The sequence below is a fragment of the Borostomias antarcticus genome (genome assembly GCF_949987555.1).
Source record: "Borostomias antarcticus genome assembly, chromosome: 17".
NCBI classification, from domain to species: domain Eukaryota; kingdom Metazoa; phylum Chordata; class Actinopteri; order Stomiiformes; family Stomiidae; genus Borostomias; species Borostomias antarcticus.
The window spans coordinates 11,719,024-11,737,474 of NC_140250.1; the positions used below are offsets into that span (position 1 = coordinate 11,719,024).

The 18,451-nt window shown below is 46.6% G+C and overlaps 1 protein-coding gene across 1 annotated transcript in view; it reads right to left on the reverse strand.

Annotated features, from left to right (window-relative positions):
• Positions 1-1,439: 1,439 nt before the first annotated feature.
• Positions 1,440-18,451, reverse strand: part of LOC311320502 (RNA-binding protein with multiple splicing-like) — a 35,036-nt gene continuing 18,024 nt past the window's right edge. The window contains exons 5-8 of the mRNA XM_084452264.1: positions 14,347-14,485; positions 12,616-12,743; positions 11,426-11,495; positions 1,440-2,446 (exon numbers count right to left, since the gene is read on the reverse strand). Coding sequence (XP_084308390.1) covers positions 11,433-11,495; positions 12,616-12,743; positions 14,347-14,485 — 330 coding nt within the window. The 3' untranslated portion in view covers positions 1,440-2,446; positions 11,426-11,432. The remainder of the gene's footprint in view (positions 2,447-11,425; positions 11,496-12,615; positions 12,744-14,346; positions 14,486-18,451) is intronic.

Consider the following 18,451-nt stretch of genomic DNA (forward strand, 5'->3'; position numbering starts at 1 on the left):
GATCCTAGTGTCTCTAGTGGTAGGCCTATAAACACTATCACACAATGCTTTGCTTTTACAAGATCCTACAGAGCTAATCACAGACCAAATGGAATATCCAAGGACAATTTGATTTCTGTGCCTCTAACAATGTGTAGCTTAAGGCAGTCCTTCTATCCAGAGAATATACAGTATCAATGGCAAATCGGAATATCAGGTCCCAAGCTGGGAAAATGTTTCTCATCAACGATCTTATATGTGAACGTAAATTAGACTGTTTTTAATTGAAACCTGGCTAAATAAAAATGGATCAGCAGCCCTTAGTGAAGCCTCTCCTCCCAACTATAGTTTATTTTAGTCTACTAGAAGTGGAAAAAAGGAGGAGGGACAGCCACCATAGCTACGGATGCTCTGAGCTGCAGGAGCATTTCCTTTGATGATTTTATCTCTTTTGAATATCATGCTGTAATTTAAAAGTTCCAGCCTCCAGTTCTGACAGTAACTGTGTATAGGCCACCCAAGCAATGTCCAACCTTCTTAGCAGATTTTTCTGAACTTCTGTCTGTTATCCATACAAACTATGATAACATTATCATCACAGGCAATTTTAATCGACACTAGATCATGATATCCTTCTTGGAAGACTTGAGAACTGGGTCGGCCCTCTCCAGTCCAGTCATTGATTGGTTCAGGAACTACTGTACATAATTGACCAAAAGCTTTTTGTCGCCCTTGGTGATCACAGCTCAAAAAATACTTCAATGACATTTGGGGTCCTACAAGGATCCATTCTAGGGACCCTACTTTTCAGTCTAAATATGCAACCCGTACGTCATTAGGAGGCACAATATTAGCTACCATAGCTACACAGATGACACCCAGCTCTCCCGATGACTACAGCTCAGTTGACCACTTGGTAGAATGCATTGCTGATATAACTGCATGGATGTCACAGAATTTACTTCAGTGAAACCAGGATAAAACTGATGTGCTGATCATAATGAAACAGTTGAAAGGGAGAGACTATCTGGGCACTTAAAAACACTGACACTGAACACCAAATGCCAAGTCAGAAACCTAGTTGTCAGGTTTGATTCAAACTTGATGTTATTGATTGATGTTAATTTTGAGGCCCATATTAATAAAGTGACAAGGACATCTTTTTATCACTTGAGAAACATTGCTAAGGTGAAACCTTTACCCTAAATCTGTTGTATGATTTTTGTTTTTATCCTCCTTTTTATGTAAAGCTACATAGATTTTTATGAATGGTTCTATATAAATAAAATGACATGGGCCACGTTTCCTGAAACCTTCTTAGCACTAAGAATATGGGACCTGAAACAGGAGACAAGACAAAAGGGATGACAAGGTCAGTCTTTAATGGCCAAGGCCCTGAAATGTTTTCATTTACCTTTTTCATAAAAACACCTCCCTTTGATCTTTTATTTCATTTTGGGGGGGGTTTTAACAAAACATCTTAAACCAGCCCCTGCAATTCACGGAAATAATATAATTTTCTCCTCACAGCGGTGAAATATATAAATACCAACAGTATGCATTGAAAAGAAAACTACTGTAATGTCATGAACATGCACAAAACACACAATTACTCTTACAGTAGATTAAAAACAACAATCATAGCAGGGAACACCATCACTCCCTACACCGAGGGATCAGGTTTTATTCATTTCTAAGGGTTTTCACAGTGGATGTGTCTAAACAGTGTTCAGTATTCATGTGGGTTTATCATTTTCCAATCACTGAAAAAAGCGGTAGCTCACACAGACTGCTGGAGGAGTTGTGAGGGTGATGTATTGTCAAACTTGGGATGTTAGCTCATTAGAAATTATTGTTCTGACTCATTAATGTCACAATTGGCTCAGTGTACTTACACACAACACGTACAAAGTGAATGTTGAATTGAGTCTGTGTTGAACGGAACATTCCTATACAAAATCTAAACTGGTAGATATATTTATACTTATTCATCCTTATTGATAATGTGATCCCATCAACTTAACAATGGTACTTGGTAGTTTGCAGCATTAAAGGATCATCTCTTAGCAGTTGATGGTTGGCACCACAACTATGGGATCCCTGACATATTAATCAGACAGAAAGCAGAAATACCATACGCCAAACGTCATCTTAAAATGCAGGTTATACCCACAAAAGGTTCCATAAACCATGCTTCTCAAATGTACCACATCCATTGAGACAATTATTGCAGGCCTAGACCAAGCATTCAAAAAGAAAGTACAATAATATGAAACATTACTCCTCACTCCAATTATAGGTAGAAATTCTAAAATGTACAAAAACAGCGGTTGAGTCACCATTTTCTAAAAATAGAGAAGACAGAGAAGCACTTAAAAAGCATCTCCTGTCAGGTACTGGAAAGCTCTTTGGAGTGACACCAGGAGAGGCATGTAGCAGAATAACAGCACACTTCCTGAAAAGCCATCTGTGGGATTTAAGAAGAACAAAGCAGTCAGAATGGAATAATTATTACGCTAGCCTGATTAGCTATCCAGTGTTAATTTTTTTTTTAAAGCACGCCTTTGGTCTGTTGTTTCAGCATCCTACAGCGGACTTAGATAATGACTTTCCTTGAAGAGGTAAGGGTTGAGTTGTACTTGCACTACCTGCACAGGGTTGACAGTTCACCTTCATGTATATATCAGGGATGACTTACGGGCCAGTACTAGAGCTCATCCTGGGTCATATTAAAAGAGGACAAGGAGTAAGGTATGGCAGAGGGCTAGAACAAAAGCCTGCATCTCAACAGCCACTCCTGAGCTGGGCTGAAATGGCTGCTACAGTGTTTGGTGTTGAAGTACCACTGCAGTACCAATACAGTAAAATACAATACGAATGCACATCAGGAAGGACAAGTATGTTTGGCATCGCAATGCAACGCTCCATCTGATAAATATCTCGAAGATACTCAAATACAAAGAAAAGACATGATTTGCAAACTAACAGAGCCGCTGTCAGTACAACCATTATCTATTATCCAATGGCACTAATAGAAGAAAGATAAAGTAAGAAAAAGATTGATATTTTTCAAACAGGTTCCTCATACACTTCAACATAATATAACTGATCAAACAGAACCATTTAAAACATTGGCTTGATTACAAAAATACCTTTTTGTTTTTCTTTAAAATATCAAAAAATGTACAGTATTGTCTTTTTTGGCAAAGTCATGCGTCATCATGTATGTAATAATCATAACATTATATCAATGGTATACAGAAAAGTTATAATTATAATCATTATTATAATATAACATGGTGACACTTTGCTCGCACTCTGACACAAAAGCCTTGAAAGAAACCTGCATAAGCTCTACGTTTGTGTTGCTTCTATGTATGAAATGCGCTATACAAATAAAGTTTGATTTGATTTGATACGTTAACCCCAGCAAACCTTCAAAGACATTCACCTCAACTGGCATCTTCTGATTTCAGAATGCAAAGCACTGCAGAGCATGTTCTCCACAGGCTTATGCTAATTACATCAGTTTCATCAACAGCAATGGAGGTTTACGTTATATAAGGCTACGCAGACCTATAGCTCTCACAGGTTGATATCAGGCTATGTAGACCTATCCCTCATGCAGGTTGATGTCAGGCTTTGTAGACCTATGCCTCACTCAGGTCTGTATTGTAAGGATCTTAACCAAAGTGTCACCAGAAGTATGTAAGTATGTAACAGTATACAAATGAGGGGGAGGGGGTCGATGTGTGATGGAGGCTGGGGTCTGGAATGTCCTGAGGCCTATGAGGCTGCTGCTGCCTGAGAGAGGGAGAGACAGGGGGTGAGGAAGAGAGAAAGAGGGAGAGAGGCTAATGAAAACACAAAGGCAGGGATGTGCACAGATAGACATGAGGTGGTGCTAGAGCACCTGCCCTCTGGAAAAGGCAAGTGCCCTTTTTTTTTTTTTAACAGTGTAGGCCTACTGTATGTGGCCCATGATGACATCGATCAATTATCAATTAAAAGCGTGTAATAATAATGCTCCTAAATGCGTAGTAATTTTGCCCCCCCCCCCCCCCCCCCCCGCACACACACACCCGTGCCCCTCCCCTCCCTCTCTTCCTTTGTCAACGGTAAACGCGAAAAGCGGACACAAACGGAGGCGCGCTGCAGCAGCACTGCACACAGCACACACACATCTCCTCCCCTGCTCTTTCCCCATCCAGAGTGCCTGAGTGATGACAGCTAACCAGCCAGGTAACACATGAACTCAACGAGTGTACTGTTTGCCCCCTAAGCCTCAGTTGCCAAACTATAACTTGCATTTATTTGTCTCTGTTGTGAAGTAAGTCTCATACAGCGGCAAACAGCTGAGCCTAAATTGGCCGAGTGCCCACCTGCTTAACAATCTAGACGCTAGGATTTAAATGGATTTAACGTAATGATGACCACCACACGACCAATGTCGGTAGAATTAGTTGTTGGTACAGCATGTGAAGCTATCAGTATACTTAAACTCGCGCACCATCAAAAAACTCTGTCAGCACCTCTCCCCCCCCTCTCCCCCACCAACATCTTGCCGCGCAAGGTGCCCTAATTTTTCACTGAGCACCTGCCCGCCAAAATGTCTGTGCACGCCACTGCACAAAGGACAGGGATTGGTAATGGTAAGACCACACACATGCACATACATACACATACACACACACACACACACACACACACACACACACACACACACATGCCTACATACCCCCCCCACACACACACACGTGCGTGCACACACACATGCACGTACACACTCATACACACATAAAGCTACTCTCTCTCTCTCTCTCTCTCTCTCTCTCACACACACACACACACCAACACACACCTATACACATCTGCACATACATACACATGTATGCTCTCTGTGCATGGCAGTTAGACCTCACACACTTCCACTCATTTCTCATCTCACATATATTTTATTCAGAGTCGAAACACAAAAACTAGAGTTGAAAACTAAAACACTCTGGGAAACCGTCAGAGTCAGTCTGCAGGCTTTGAAGCTCAACTCGGCAGATGTCTTTGGCAGCGCAATATTGTCTCTGAAAACTTTCCCCTCGGTTTTCACAGCTTTTTCCACAAATCTACACTTTCAAATCAAATCTTCTATCGGACTGGGGCTCAGCCACCACTGTAGGTGTGTTTAGCACGTTTCGGCTCTGCCTGGCACCATCTCAAGGCGTAAAAACCGCCAAGTGTTTGACCATGAACTCACCGACGGTCCGCTGTGCCTGAAAACAGATGATCAGAAGTTGTCCTGGTTGGACAGGACAAGAGAACCGCAGGCAGCGCCATCATGGCCGACCGCGGCCACCATCACACATCAGGAACCTGTGACCGCAACAGAGGAGAAGCGCCCCAGTGAAACAGGCTACAGAGTTTTCTACTACAGTCTACAGAGAAACACAGTGAGTGATGAAAGTAGTATATGCTGAAAGAAGCCGGACTTCTATGAGGAGTGTTTCCTGTGGTCGTATCAATGTACTGTACACAATGTGCAGAGTAACAATGTACAGTAAACACACTCTGCTTTGGGTGGTTGAGATAAAGTAGGCCGTTCTCAGTTTGATACGCTTCCATAACTTGATGCTGTAACATAGGATGAACAATAGTAGTAGTAGTGGGCAATCATGGTAAACAACATATGTTACACAAATGTGTCCAGGAAAATGCAGAAGAAGAATTAATAGTGAACTTCCTGTTCACTATTACTGTAAAGCACAGAAACCCATGACCCCCCCCCCCCTCCCCTTGGATCAATGAGAAAGGTCAACCTTCAGACCCTCAGACCCTGAGCCCCACAGATGTTTCACCCAAAATAGACATCACTCGTCAACAATCATGACGGGTCACTCTATGAAAATAAACAAAAAGCAACATGGCCATGAGAGACGACCGGGGGGGGGGGGGGGGGGGTCCTCTGACAGTCTGGGAAACACTGCGTACGTCCAAGGTAACATGCTCAGACATGGCTGGCCTGTCTAATGCCTGTTGCGTGTTCAATCAGGGAGAAGGAATCAATGCGTAGTGCTCCGGCTAAATTCCCCACACCCCCCCCCCATTCTTCTACACTTGTATTTGTTCAGACTGAAGTGTCAAGGTTAAAGATTGGGTTTGTCATTGACGTCTGTGTGGATTAAGGTTTAGCCATTTCCGGTTTAATGTGTTACTTTGCTCAGGTGTAGTGCACAAGGTTGCCAAACATGTTTCTGTTTGAGAACAGAGAATGTCTTTACTTCTCATGAATGTTCCCACTATGCAGTTCTTATCTGGGCCGTTCATCAGTGGTTCTTCTGGCAGTGCCATTTATCAAAGGCCTTGTAAATTGCTAATACTAGTACTTGTCCAGGGTGATGGCCTTCTGCAAATGTGCTGGCACTAAGGGGACGGGAGCAAAACAGAACAGAATCATAGATCTGAAAATGTAACAAGACAAATCCTCCATGTTAACTGATCTGTCTCCAGCAGGGGTTTTCAGCTCGCCAGATCACCCACTCACTGAATTACAGTAATAATCACACTTTGAATGGGTAGTTGGGTACGAGCGAACATCTTCAATCACTCTTCCACCCCTCTGTGGGCCCATGTGAGACCTCTACAGTACCTGGGTGACACTGTCATGAAAGGGGGAGGCCAGAGCCTCCTAACCCCATGAAAAGCCTTTAGGCTCGGGACGTGTCTCTCACATACCAGTCTGCTGGTAGGACTAGGTGCTGATGAATGCAGCTGTTGACATGTATCTACTGTAGCTCCTGATACAGAGCACAAGGACAGTGTGTGTGTGTGTGTGTGTGTGTGTGTGTGAGTGGGTGGGTGGGTGGATGTGTGTTTGTGGGTGTGTGTGTGTGTGTGTTTGGGTGGAGGAACCTGTGTGTGCGTGTGTGTGTGTGTGTGTGTGTGTGTGTATGTGTGTTCATTGTTGGGGAGGGTGGATCAAGTCCCACTTCCTTATTAAAGGGGCCACAGCTGGGTCAGTCCCCCACTCCCTGCTGGGAGTTAGTCAGAAGTTCAACAGGAACTGCTGGGCCTGTCAGGCTATTGGCCAATAAGCCCCTCAAGGCAGTCAGCCAGGCTGCGCGCACACACACACACTCACTCACTCACTCACTCACTCACACAGCCACACACACACACAGCCACACACACACACAGCCACACACACACACACACACACACACACACACACACACACACACACACACACACACACACACACACCACAAACCCAGATTACCTTTCCCTACAGTTAACCAGGCATTAATGCATTAATGTCTGTTATCTGCTTGTCTGTGCACCTCACCATGTATTGGGGGGTGTGTTAGTAGGGAATAGCAAATGGAGATCGCTTCTGACATTAAACAACCAGACAGAAAAGCATTTCAACCTCTAGACTGTGGTGCATGAAAAGAAAATACATCTGACAGAAATACTCTGAATGCCACAGCCATCAGCAGAAACGCCCTCTCCCTGGCCTGTTAGAACTCACTCGCATGTTGACGTGTGAAGGTTCCAGAATGGCCGCCACAGCAACAGGCAGGATGCCAGGTGATTAATAAAGCTTATTAGCGGCCTTGACTGAAGGCCTTTCCTGTGCAGGGCAAAAGCCTCGTTGAACTTTTCAGCTGTTTGCCGTCTCCCACGGTTACGCTCCCCTGGTGCGACCTGCATAGCATGACCGTGAGTGTGCTCCCCGTGTACAATACTCAAGACCACCACAAGTGGACTGTGGCCTTTGATGACTGCGCAGAAGAGAATTCCTGTTGGTTTGGACTCCAAAGTGAACGAACACTGAAAAAAGCTATATTGTAGCCAGGCTGCTCTGGTATGAGTGACGAATAGCGTATCCACAACTTTCAAGTCAATACTGATATAAGACTACAAATACCATAAGGCTGCCAATAGACCTTCAAAATGTAGTCAAAATTCAGGAAAGTGTAGTGTACTAGGTTATGCCCAGCTGCACTTGAAAGAATGTGAGATATGTACCACGCATAGATAAATATGTATTTGTTGCAAACATGCTTTCCCTCAAATATCAAATTGCCTGTCTTGACGAGGGCTTCATGCCCGTTTAGCCTAACGGGCCTGCGACAGCCGTGGGGCAACGTGAGGTCTGCCAGCATGTGCTGGTACCGCTAAAAAGGGTGGGGATGAATTAAGCCTTTATGCTTAACTTGGTTACGGGCTCTCCATCCGCTCTGCTGTACAGTACATCACAGGCGGCATGGGAAATGAATGGCGTTACATGTTACAATGAGGGACTATGGGTACTAAGCATCCGACTTAGAGTGCCTTAACACATTTGTTACTCGGCTTTGTGGGTGTGAAGAGGGGAAGGGGTGCACGTGTGTTGTGTGGGTGGGTGTGGGTGTGGTAGAGGGAAGTTATGTATAAATGGGTTGGGTGTGTGAGATCAGTATCTGTGTGTGTTTGTGTGTGTGTGTGTGTGTGTGTGTGTGTAGGTGCTTTGTTGGATGTGCCGATATTTCTGGTGGAATTTAAACAACCTGGTTAACCAATCTGACGATGCGACAACAGTTCCCATCCTGCCGTCCCCCTCCCCCTTACACCCTACACTCAGAAGCAGGATGTGGGGATGTTGTTTTTTCATCAGGGGGTTAAGATCGTGGAGCGGGGGGGTTCCCCTGTACACTTCCCCCCCTCCCAGAGAGAACCCCCCAGAAGACGACAGAGAAAATGAAAGAGAAAAGAGAAAAACATTTTATTTATCACCACTTTTCAGTCTCTTGTCGAAGTCTGTAAATAGCCATGTGCCGGGCAGGCCTGTCAAGGAGGGTTGGGGCGGCACAATGGGGCTAGCACAAATCAACACCCCATCCCTCACACTCCCCCCGCCTGCCCCCCCATATCTCCCTAGGGGGTCTTGGGAACATGTCTCATCCTGTCTGGAGACTTTGGAGCAAGGGGGGGGGGGGTTGATGATTGTGTGACTGGCGCCTAGTTTACACACTTACTACACCTACACACACACACACACACACACACACACACACACACACACACAGATACACTCCATACACATGCACTTATGCACACAAACACACTGTAGTAGACACATCACACACATACACACTACAGAGGGGGGATTTATCGGCTTAGTGGTTCCGTGGCTCTTTCCTACAGCAGTGTTGTGTTTGCCTAGCCAAGTCTAACCGGAGGAGTAGGGTTATACAGCAAGCAAATATTCTCTTGCATCTGTTACAGTAAACGATCTGCTTTCAGTGGCATTAGCATCATGCAGGCAATGCATACTAAACAGTAACATACAGCAAGTAAGAAGCAAGTTCCAGCTACTGCACATACTGTAGTTATTTCCTTAACTGACTACGTACGATGTACAAAAAATAACACAGTTTCTCCTCAATTTGAAATACTGCACTTCCAAAGCTGTTACAAACAATATTCCACTATGTCTTCACTTGCATCAGGCCTATGCAATCCCAAGTATGTACGAGTGATGTTTTGGACAGGTACAGTATGACAGGTGTCACACACACATGTGGATCCATGTAGCAGTCAGTCCCCTCCACCCCACCAGCACCCTGTATTAAACCATTGCTCCCAGGGCCGGCTGCAAGTCCGTCAGTGCGCCATATCTGACAGAAGAAAAACCAGCACCAGCACTCACAGCAAGAAAAAAAAAGCATGACATCAAGCGAGAGGGTGGCGCCCGCCATACTCCACCCGAGAGGCGAGGAAGACCCGCCATCGTGTCACCACCGTCGGGTGGGCGGGTGCTGCGTCTGGGTCTCACAGGTCCTGATCTGGCTCACAGGATGGAGGTTTTTGGGATAAGCCTCTAATTGGGGTCTCCCGGCACCAATCAGATATAATCTCCCAACACGATTTTGTAAGGGCACCATTGATATAAACAAACAAGCTTAGCGTCGCCCAAGAGGACTGTGACTGCTTTGAAGCCCCATTATGTAGCGGTCCAGTTTTGTGCACTTTAGCGGCCCCTAAAGGCCACTAGAGCCATTAAAACCGCAGTAACATTGTCGTAAAACGCTGAGAGACGCCTGTTACGCCTCTCACGTGCATTTGTTGACAACTGACAAGCTGAGGAAAACGGAGTCTGCCGGCAAATTGGAAGAGGAGAGCTAAAGGTAAAGCAGAACGTTCATGCGAGAGAAAACCGCGGCTCGCGGTCAAAAGTTACATAGTGCAAATACAGGCCACCGGACCCCTCTGTGGGAATGGAAGAGGTGCTGTTCTCGCTATAATAATCCAGCACACTAATAGATCGACTTTGAAACTGATATTTTAAGATGAAATCAACAACATAGTGGGGCTTTAAAGCAAAACAATGTTTTTTTCCCCCCTACTCCAGAATGGTAATGGGTTGCAGCCAGACCTTCCGACAGCGCGGTCACAGCACTAAAACCACGTGTGGAGACGGGTGTGGCTATGCGAGGCTCCAGACGTCCTGGCTCACTGGGTCAATTAGGCCCCGCCCTTATCCACTTCAGCACGTGTGTCGTATGCATAGGTTGAGGAGTCGACTGATACATGACACATATAATTCTGAGTGGGGTGACTCAGCGATATAATACAGCATCTGACACAGATGAAGGACAACGGAAATGTGTCTTCTGCTCTTCTTTGTCAGAGGAACAAAAAAATCACACAAAGATCCAAAACGAAAATAAAACAAGACTATAAGAAACATACAGTCCCCAGTGGGAATGGAACTGGCGACCTTTCGCGTCTGGTCTGATGCTCTAGCCGCTGGGCTACCTACTGCCTTGTGTGTGTGTTTGCATGTGTGTGTGTGTGTTTGATTTGGGTGTGTTTGCGCGTGTGTGTGTGTGTGTGTGTGTGTGTGTGTGTGTGTGTGTGAGAGAGAGAGAGAGAGAGAGACAGAGAGAGTGTGTGTGTGTATGTTTGTGTGTGTGTGTGTGTGTGTGTTTGTGTGTGTGCATGTGTGTGTGTTTGCGCGTGTGTGTTTGAGAGTCAGCTGACATGACACCATGTGTGAACATAGTTGGCCTTGAGCTCTCGTTAGGGTGAGAATGTGCTGGAACCGGCAGGCTACTGTGTTTACCATGAGAAGGTTTTATTGTTAAGGTGAGAAAGCTTTGGAACCGACAGGCTACTGTGTTCACCACAGGAAGGTTTTAGTAGTCCTTGTCTTATTCTTAACATGTGTTTAGGAAAGTTTTTGGACTGTTGTGTATTGTGTCATAATATTCACTTAAACATTTTCAAGGCATGTACGCAATGTATACCATTTGCGATAGAACCAGGCCATGTTTTTGTGTGTGTATGCGCAAGTGGGTGTCTCTGTATCCGTGTGTATGCGTGCATGTGTGTGTGTGTGTGTGTGTGTGTGTGGACATGAATAAATTGTTAAATGTGTGTGTGTATGTGTGTTGCTGTCATTACTCACACATACTTCAGCAGAACTGCCTGGACTTCCATCCCTGAGGAGTTCCTTCTGCAGGAGGGAGCCAGCGAATCTGAACACATGCACACACACACACACACACACACACACACACACACACACACACACATACACACACAAGATGACTAATCAACAAGTTGACTCACAAATTCCATTGACCAGACAGATAAAAAAAATGTCATATTCGTCGAACTTGCTAATGTTGTGTTCATGCTAGCCGTTATGGCTCAGTTCAAAAGTGTAGGGGCTTGTAGTAGTTCAAGCTACTGTCTCTCTCACCCTTTCAACAGCTCCACACCTGCTTCAGAGCCTTATCACTTACCACATGAACTGCACTTTTCAACCTTACTGAAAATACAAAACTCTATTGTCTCTCTCTCTCTCCTCCTCTGTGTGTGTGTGCACAAGCACACCAGAAATGAACTGCGTACTAAGCACTTTCAGCCCCAACACTCACCTCCTAGTTATAATATCCCTTTATCCTCAGAAATGTACAGTATCGTTGAACCTTACCACAGAAAATACATTACACATGGAAACGATTGCTTATGGTGGCGTTATATCCTACAAATGTACTATTATATGTGTATGTTACAGTTGCTCGTTTTCTATATGAAAAGACTCTTTGATCACAGACAAGCTTTCAGAACCACCTGAGAAATTCAAGAGACAAGGATTTGGACAGATCAATAATGAACTCCTGTGTGAACTCCAAGGTAAAGCCAGACAGATTATTAGGAGTTAGGTAATTGGGTCATGGTTGAACGAGGCTTTAATAGGTAATACTCCCGTGAATGATTAAAACGTTTCACATGATTGGGTGTTTCATTCAGCCTTTATTATTCCATTCTACTCTGTCAGGATGTACAAATGCATCAGCATCCATTCATTCATGATAAAGAGAGTTGTGTAGCTTTTTATAAACACTGCAAAAACACTGCAACGAGAGGAGGTACTTAAACCAGGCAGTAGCTGCTGGTTTTCCTGGCCCATACCAAACACTATGTGTGACCTATATCGTGTCATATTGAATGTATGTAGTATGTGTGCAGAGCGGTAAAAGCAGGAAACGAGGAGGGCGGTGTGATGTGTTTCGGATGGATGAGACAGTCTTGGCAGGGGGTGATGTGGAGAACGGTCTGGCGGTGGTGTGGGGGGAGTGGGGGCGTTACCTGAGCGTGGAGGGAGGAGGGGTAGGTGAAAGCGGGTGGGAGGGCTGGCGACAGCTCCGCCGGGTACAGCGGGTAGGAGGCCCAGACATCTGGGCTGCTGGGGTACAGGGCAGGCACAGTGAGCTCATCTGTGGAAACAAGAACAAGGTGGATGGATGCCCGGTAAGCTGGGCTGTGCCGTGGGGATGCTGAACATGGGTACAGACAGAGTGCGTGTGTGTGGGGGGGCTACAGGGCGGGTGGACATTGGTGTGTCTCCATAGTCTCAAATGGCTTCCTCCCCTCTGTCCGTCCTTATAAAACATGGAGCTCCGTATATACATGAATATATGATAAAAGCATGTCCTTGCTGCTCGACCATAATGCTCGTTCAGAGGACATGAGGAGGACAGCTGTGAGATGCTGGAAGGCCCCAGAGAGGGAGGTACAGTACAGAGGTGAGAAGGTGAGAAGACAGAGTGAGGAAGTGGGGGAGACCTATATAGACAATTTAGAGAAGCAAAAGCACAATTAAGAAAAGTGACTGTTGTGAGTAAAAACATCCCAAAATTGTTACTCAAATCAACTCGGCACAAACCTTAAAATATCAGATCGCTCTCTAATATACTGTACATTTTCTATGTAAACAGTGACAGAACTGTTTTTTGTCTAATCTAAGCCAGATCAAATAAAATGGCTGATTTTTAATTACCTCTTATCACAAAACTACACAGACATTCTCTTAAGCTCCTTACATCATGTCCTGATTAATTGTTTCCTTCCATATTCCACAGTGTGCTCCTCCCCTGCCTACTACACTAGATCTCAGATAGGAGTGTGCTCCTCCCCTGCCTACTACACTAGATCTTAGATAGGAGTGTGCTCCTCCCCTGGCTACTACACTAGATCTCAGATAGGAGTGTGCTCCTCCCCTGGCTACTACACTAGATCTCAGATAGGAGTGTGCTTGGTCATTTAGTAAGAATGTAGCCAGATCATGTCAATTCCTGCCATAGACTGCATGCTCGAAGCTTGACAAAATATTTAAATGAATTGTAGAGCAACATCCACAAATTTCACATCATCTCGAGACCCCATGAATACAACCAGGACTAAAAATGAAACGTTCATGAAACATTTTTTTTACTTTTTACATGAAACATTAATCTAATAAGGGGAATATGTAACTGAGGGAGTTTAAGATACAAAATTAATTATTTATTACCCACATTGGCTGCTCTGTATGTAACCACTGAATGTTTGTAAACATGTTTGTTGACGTGTTACAACACCTGGTAATGATGACAGCCTGTCCCAACAGAAGTATGCAGCAAACCCCATCTTACTGTTACCATCGTCAAGTCATACTACTCTATGTCAAGTCATACTACTCTACGTCAAGTCATACTACATACAACATACTACTATCACCCCCAAGAAAGAGGTTTCCACAGCAGTCACAGGCCCCTTCAGCAGCGACAGACAGACAGACAGACAGACAGACAGGCAGGCAGGCAGGCAGGCAGACAGGCAGGCAGGCAGGCAGGCAGGCAGGCAGGCAGGCAGGCAGACAGGCAGACAGACAGACAGACAGACAGACAGACAGACAGACAGAGACAGACAGACAGGCAGGCACAGACAGACAGACAGACAGACAGACAGACAGACAGACAGACAGACAGACAGACAGACAGACAGACAGACAGACAGACAGACAGACAGACAGACAGACAGACAGACAGCAGTACTCACATGGGAACTGTGGGCCAGGACTCTGCTGGGAGGGCAGTGGGTTGGGAGTGCCCACCAGCTTGTTCTTGGCCATCTTGGTGTTGGCCTTGGCGAACTCCAGACGCAGGGTCTGGGGGATCTCAGGGTCAAAGCGAACACCCTGAGGTCAGAATTAGGGAGGAGAGAGAGTGGATGGATGATGTCATGTCGGTCTGTTGTGGATGATAGAACACAGTGTTTCACAAGTTTCACAAACTTGGGGTTGTCTTTGATAGGGAGAGAATGTGAGGGGTGCTTAATTACAGACATAGTTTTTCCCCAAACTACTGATATACTTAGGTATTGTTTTATTCAGAGTTGGATAAGGTATTAGTGTGACCTGAAGCATAGGAGCTGTTGTCTTGATGGTCTGCGCAGGTATTAGCATGTAATTCAGAGACAGAGTCTGACAGAGGTGACATTACTGTGGTTGACATTCAAGGCTCGACAGGCGGGGACATAAAGTTGGGATACAGACTACACATGGTTGTCGTTCTCGTCAGCGTCGGAACACAGGCTGAACCACAAGGCCGTCGACTCGTCACTTTCCCTCGTGAACTCTTGAGCGTAACCCAATACCGTGACCCCAAACCTCCCCGCCATCACAACACAACACAGACCGCCACCGGTAAGAACAAGCCGGAAAACCCAGACAAGTTCTTGGCATAGCACAGCATAGCGTAGCGTCCGTCAGCCTGACATAACATTTGCCCTCCCACAAAAAACAAACGGAAGTTTATCTAATTTCAGTGATCAGTTTTAAAGGAGTAGTAAAGGGAAAATGCATGTTTAGCCCTGTTTTAAGGTTACTTATGATCAAATAAATCGAGATCGAATCGAGATGTTTTTGAATGATTTTTCAAGAAGCCCATCCACATCCATTGTATGACCAAAACGGTGGTAGAGAAATTATCAACTTTCTAGAAAATGCTAGCTTTGTCAACGTTTTGATCTGAACCATTGTATATGATCATAAGTAACCTTAAAACAGGGCTAAACATGCATTTTCCCTTTACTACTCCTTTAAATATTAAAAACCTCCAAACTCCAACCAAAACATTAAAAAAAATTATATTATTCTGTGCTGGAGTTCACCCCAGTGGACGAGAGGGTCGCCTCCCTGCGCCTTAGGACTGTGGGGGGGGGACTCTGACTGTGGTTTGTGCTTATGCACCGAACAGCAGTTCAGAGTACTCAGCCTTCCTGCAGACCCTGAGTGGAGTCCTTTTGGGGGCTCCTGCAGGGGACTCCAGTGTCCTACTGGGGGACTTCAATGCACACGTAGGCAATGATGGAGAAACTTGGAGGGGCGTGATTTGGAGGCATGGCCACCACGATCTGAACCCGAGTGGTGTTTTGTTGTTGGACTTCTGTGCTAGTCACGGTTTGTCCATAACAAACACCATGTTCGAACACAAGGATGCCCACAAGTACACCTGGCATCAGAACACCTTAGGCCGAAGGTCGATGATCGATTTCGTTATCGTATCATCTGATCTGAGGCCATGCGTTTTGGACACTCGGGTAAAGAGAGGGGCAGAGCTGTCCACTGATCACCATCTGGTGGTGAGCTGGTTTCGATGGCGGGGGAAACTTCTGGACAGACCTGGAAAACCCAAGCGTGTAGTGAGGGTGAACTGGGAACGTCTGGAGGAAGAGCCTGTCCGGAGAGATTTCAATTGCCACCTCCGGCGGAGCTTCTCAGGCATCCCTGTGGAGGTTGGGGACATCGAGCATGAGTGGTCGGTGTTCAAAGCCTCCATTGCTGAAGCTGCGGCTGGGAGCTGTGGCCTGAGGGCCATAGGTACCTCAAGGGGCGGTAACCCTCGGACACCGTGGTGGACAGCGGTGGTGAGGGAAGCCGTCCGACTGAAGAAGGAGGCCTTCCGGGTTATGTTAGCCCGGGAGACCCCAGAAACAGTTGCAGGGTATCGACTGGCCCGGAGGGCTGCGGCTGCGGCCGTGACCAAGGCAAAGCAGCGGGTGTGGGAGGAATTCGGAGAAACCATGGAGAAGGACTTTCGGTCGGCACCAAAGTGTTTCTGGAAGACCATCAGACACCTCAGGAAGGGAAAGCGGGGGACCATCCAAGCTGTATACAGCAAGGAGGGGACACTGCTGACCTCAACTGAGGAGGTTGTTGAGCGTTGGAAGGAGCACTTTGAGGAACTCCTGAACCCGACTAATCCACCCTCTACGATCGAGGCAGAGCCGGAAGATGATGGGGGGTCGTCAATGTCCTTGGAGGAGGTCACTGAGGTAGTCAAACAACTCCACAGTGGCAGAGCCCCAGGGACTGATGAGATCCGTCCAGAAATGCTGAAGGCGCTGGGTGTAGAGGGGCTGTCTTGGTTGACACGCCTCTGTAACACTGCGTGGAAGTCTGGGTCAGTGCCGAAGGAGTGGCAGACTGGGGTGGTGGTCCCAATATTCAAAAAAGGGGACCAGAGGGTGTGTGCGAATTATAGAGGCATCACATTACTCAGCCTCCCAGGGAAAGTTTACTCCAAGGTGCTGGAAAGGAGGGTCCGGCCGATAGTCGAACCTCAGATTGAAGAGGAACAATGCGGATTTCGTCCTGGTCGTGGAACTACCGACCAGCTCTTCACTCTCGCAAGGATCTTGGAGGGGGCTTGGGAGTTTGCCCAACCTGTCTACATGTGTTTTGTGGACTTGGAGAAGGCTTACGACCGGGTCCCCCGAGAGGTCTTGTGGAGGGTTATGCGGGAGTATGGGGTGAGGGGGTCCCTACTTAGGGCCATCCAATCCCTGTACACCCAGAGCGAGAGCTGTGTCTGGGTCCTCGGCAGTAAGTCGTCTGCCTTTCCGGTGGGTGTTGGCCTCCGCCAGGGCTGCGCTTTGTCACCAATCCTGTTTGTGATTTTCATGGACAGGATATCGAGGCGTAGCCGGGGGGAGGTGGGTTTGCAGTTCGGTGAGCTGGGGATCACGTCACTGCTTTTTGCAGATGATGTGGTCCTGATGGCATCAGCTGCCTGCGACCTCCAGCACTCTCTGGATAGGTTCGCAACTGAGTGTGAAGCGGCTGGGATGAGAATAAGCACTTCTAAATCTGAGGCCATGGTTCTCAGCAGGAAACCGGTGGCCTGTCCGCTCCGAGTAGGAAATGAGTCCTTACCCCAAGTGAAGGAGTTCAAGTATCTGGGGGTCTTGTTCACGAGTGAGGGAACCATGGAGAGGGAGTTTGGCCGGAGAATCGGAGCAGCTGGTGCGGTTCTGCAGTCGCTATACCGCACTGTTGTGACGAAAAGAGAGCTGAGCCAAAAGGCAAAGCTCTCGATCTACCGGTCTATCTTCGTCCCCACCCTCACCTATGGTCATGAAGGATGGGTCATGACCGAAAGAACGAGATCACGGATACAAGCGGCCGAAATGAGTTTTCTCCGGAGGATGGCTGGGGTCTCCCTGAGAGATCGGGTGAGAAGTTCAGTCATCCGGGAGAGACTCGGAGTAGAGCCGCTGCTCCTTTGCGTCGAAAGGAGCCAGTTGAGGTGGTTCGGGCATCTAGTGAGGATGCCTCCTGGGCGCCTCCCTAGGGAGGTGTTCCAGGCGTGTCCGGCTGGGAGGAGGCCGCGGGGTAGACCCAGGACCAGGTGGCGGGACTACATCTCCGCACTGGCCTGTGAGCGGCTAAAGATTCCCCAGGCAGAGCTGGTTGATGCTGCTAGGGAAAGGGATGTCTGGGGCCCCCTGCTGGAGCTGCTGCCTCCACGACCCGACCCTGGATAAGCGGATGAAGATGATGATGATGATGATGATATTATTCTTTGCCCAGAGGCCAATACTAAAAAAAATGCAGAATATCTCCAGTGCACTGATGTAGTGGAGGGTAAACCCAAGTAAACTCAGTTTACCCACCTCTTTAAAATGAGGCTGAGAGTTTACTTTATTTTCGGATCAACCGTATTAATCATTGAGGAGAAACAAGGTGGGTAAACTCTGCACTCGACAGAGTTTACTCACCTCTGCATTTACCACTACACGCCTGCTCCAGTGGTATTCACCCTCATGTCAACCCATGGCGAGAGCCCATTTTTCATTCCATTTTTATCATTGGAGAGGTAGC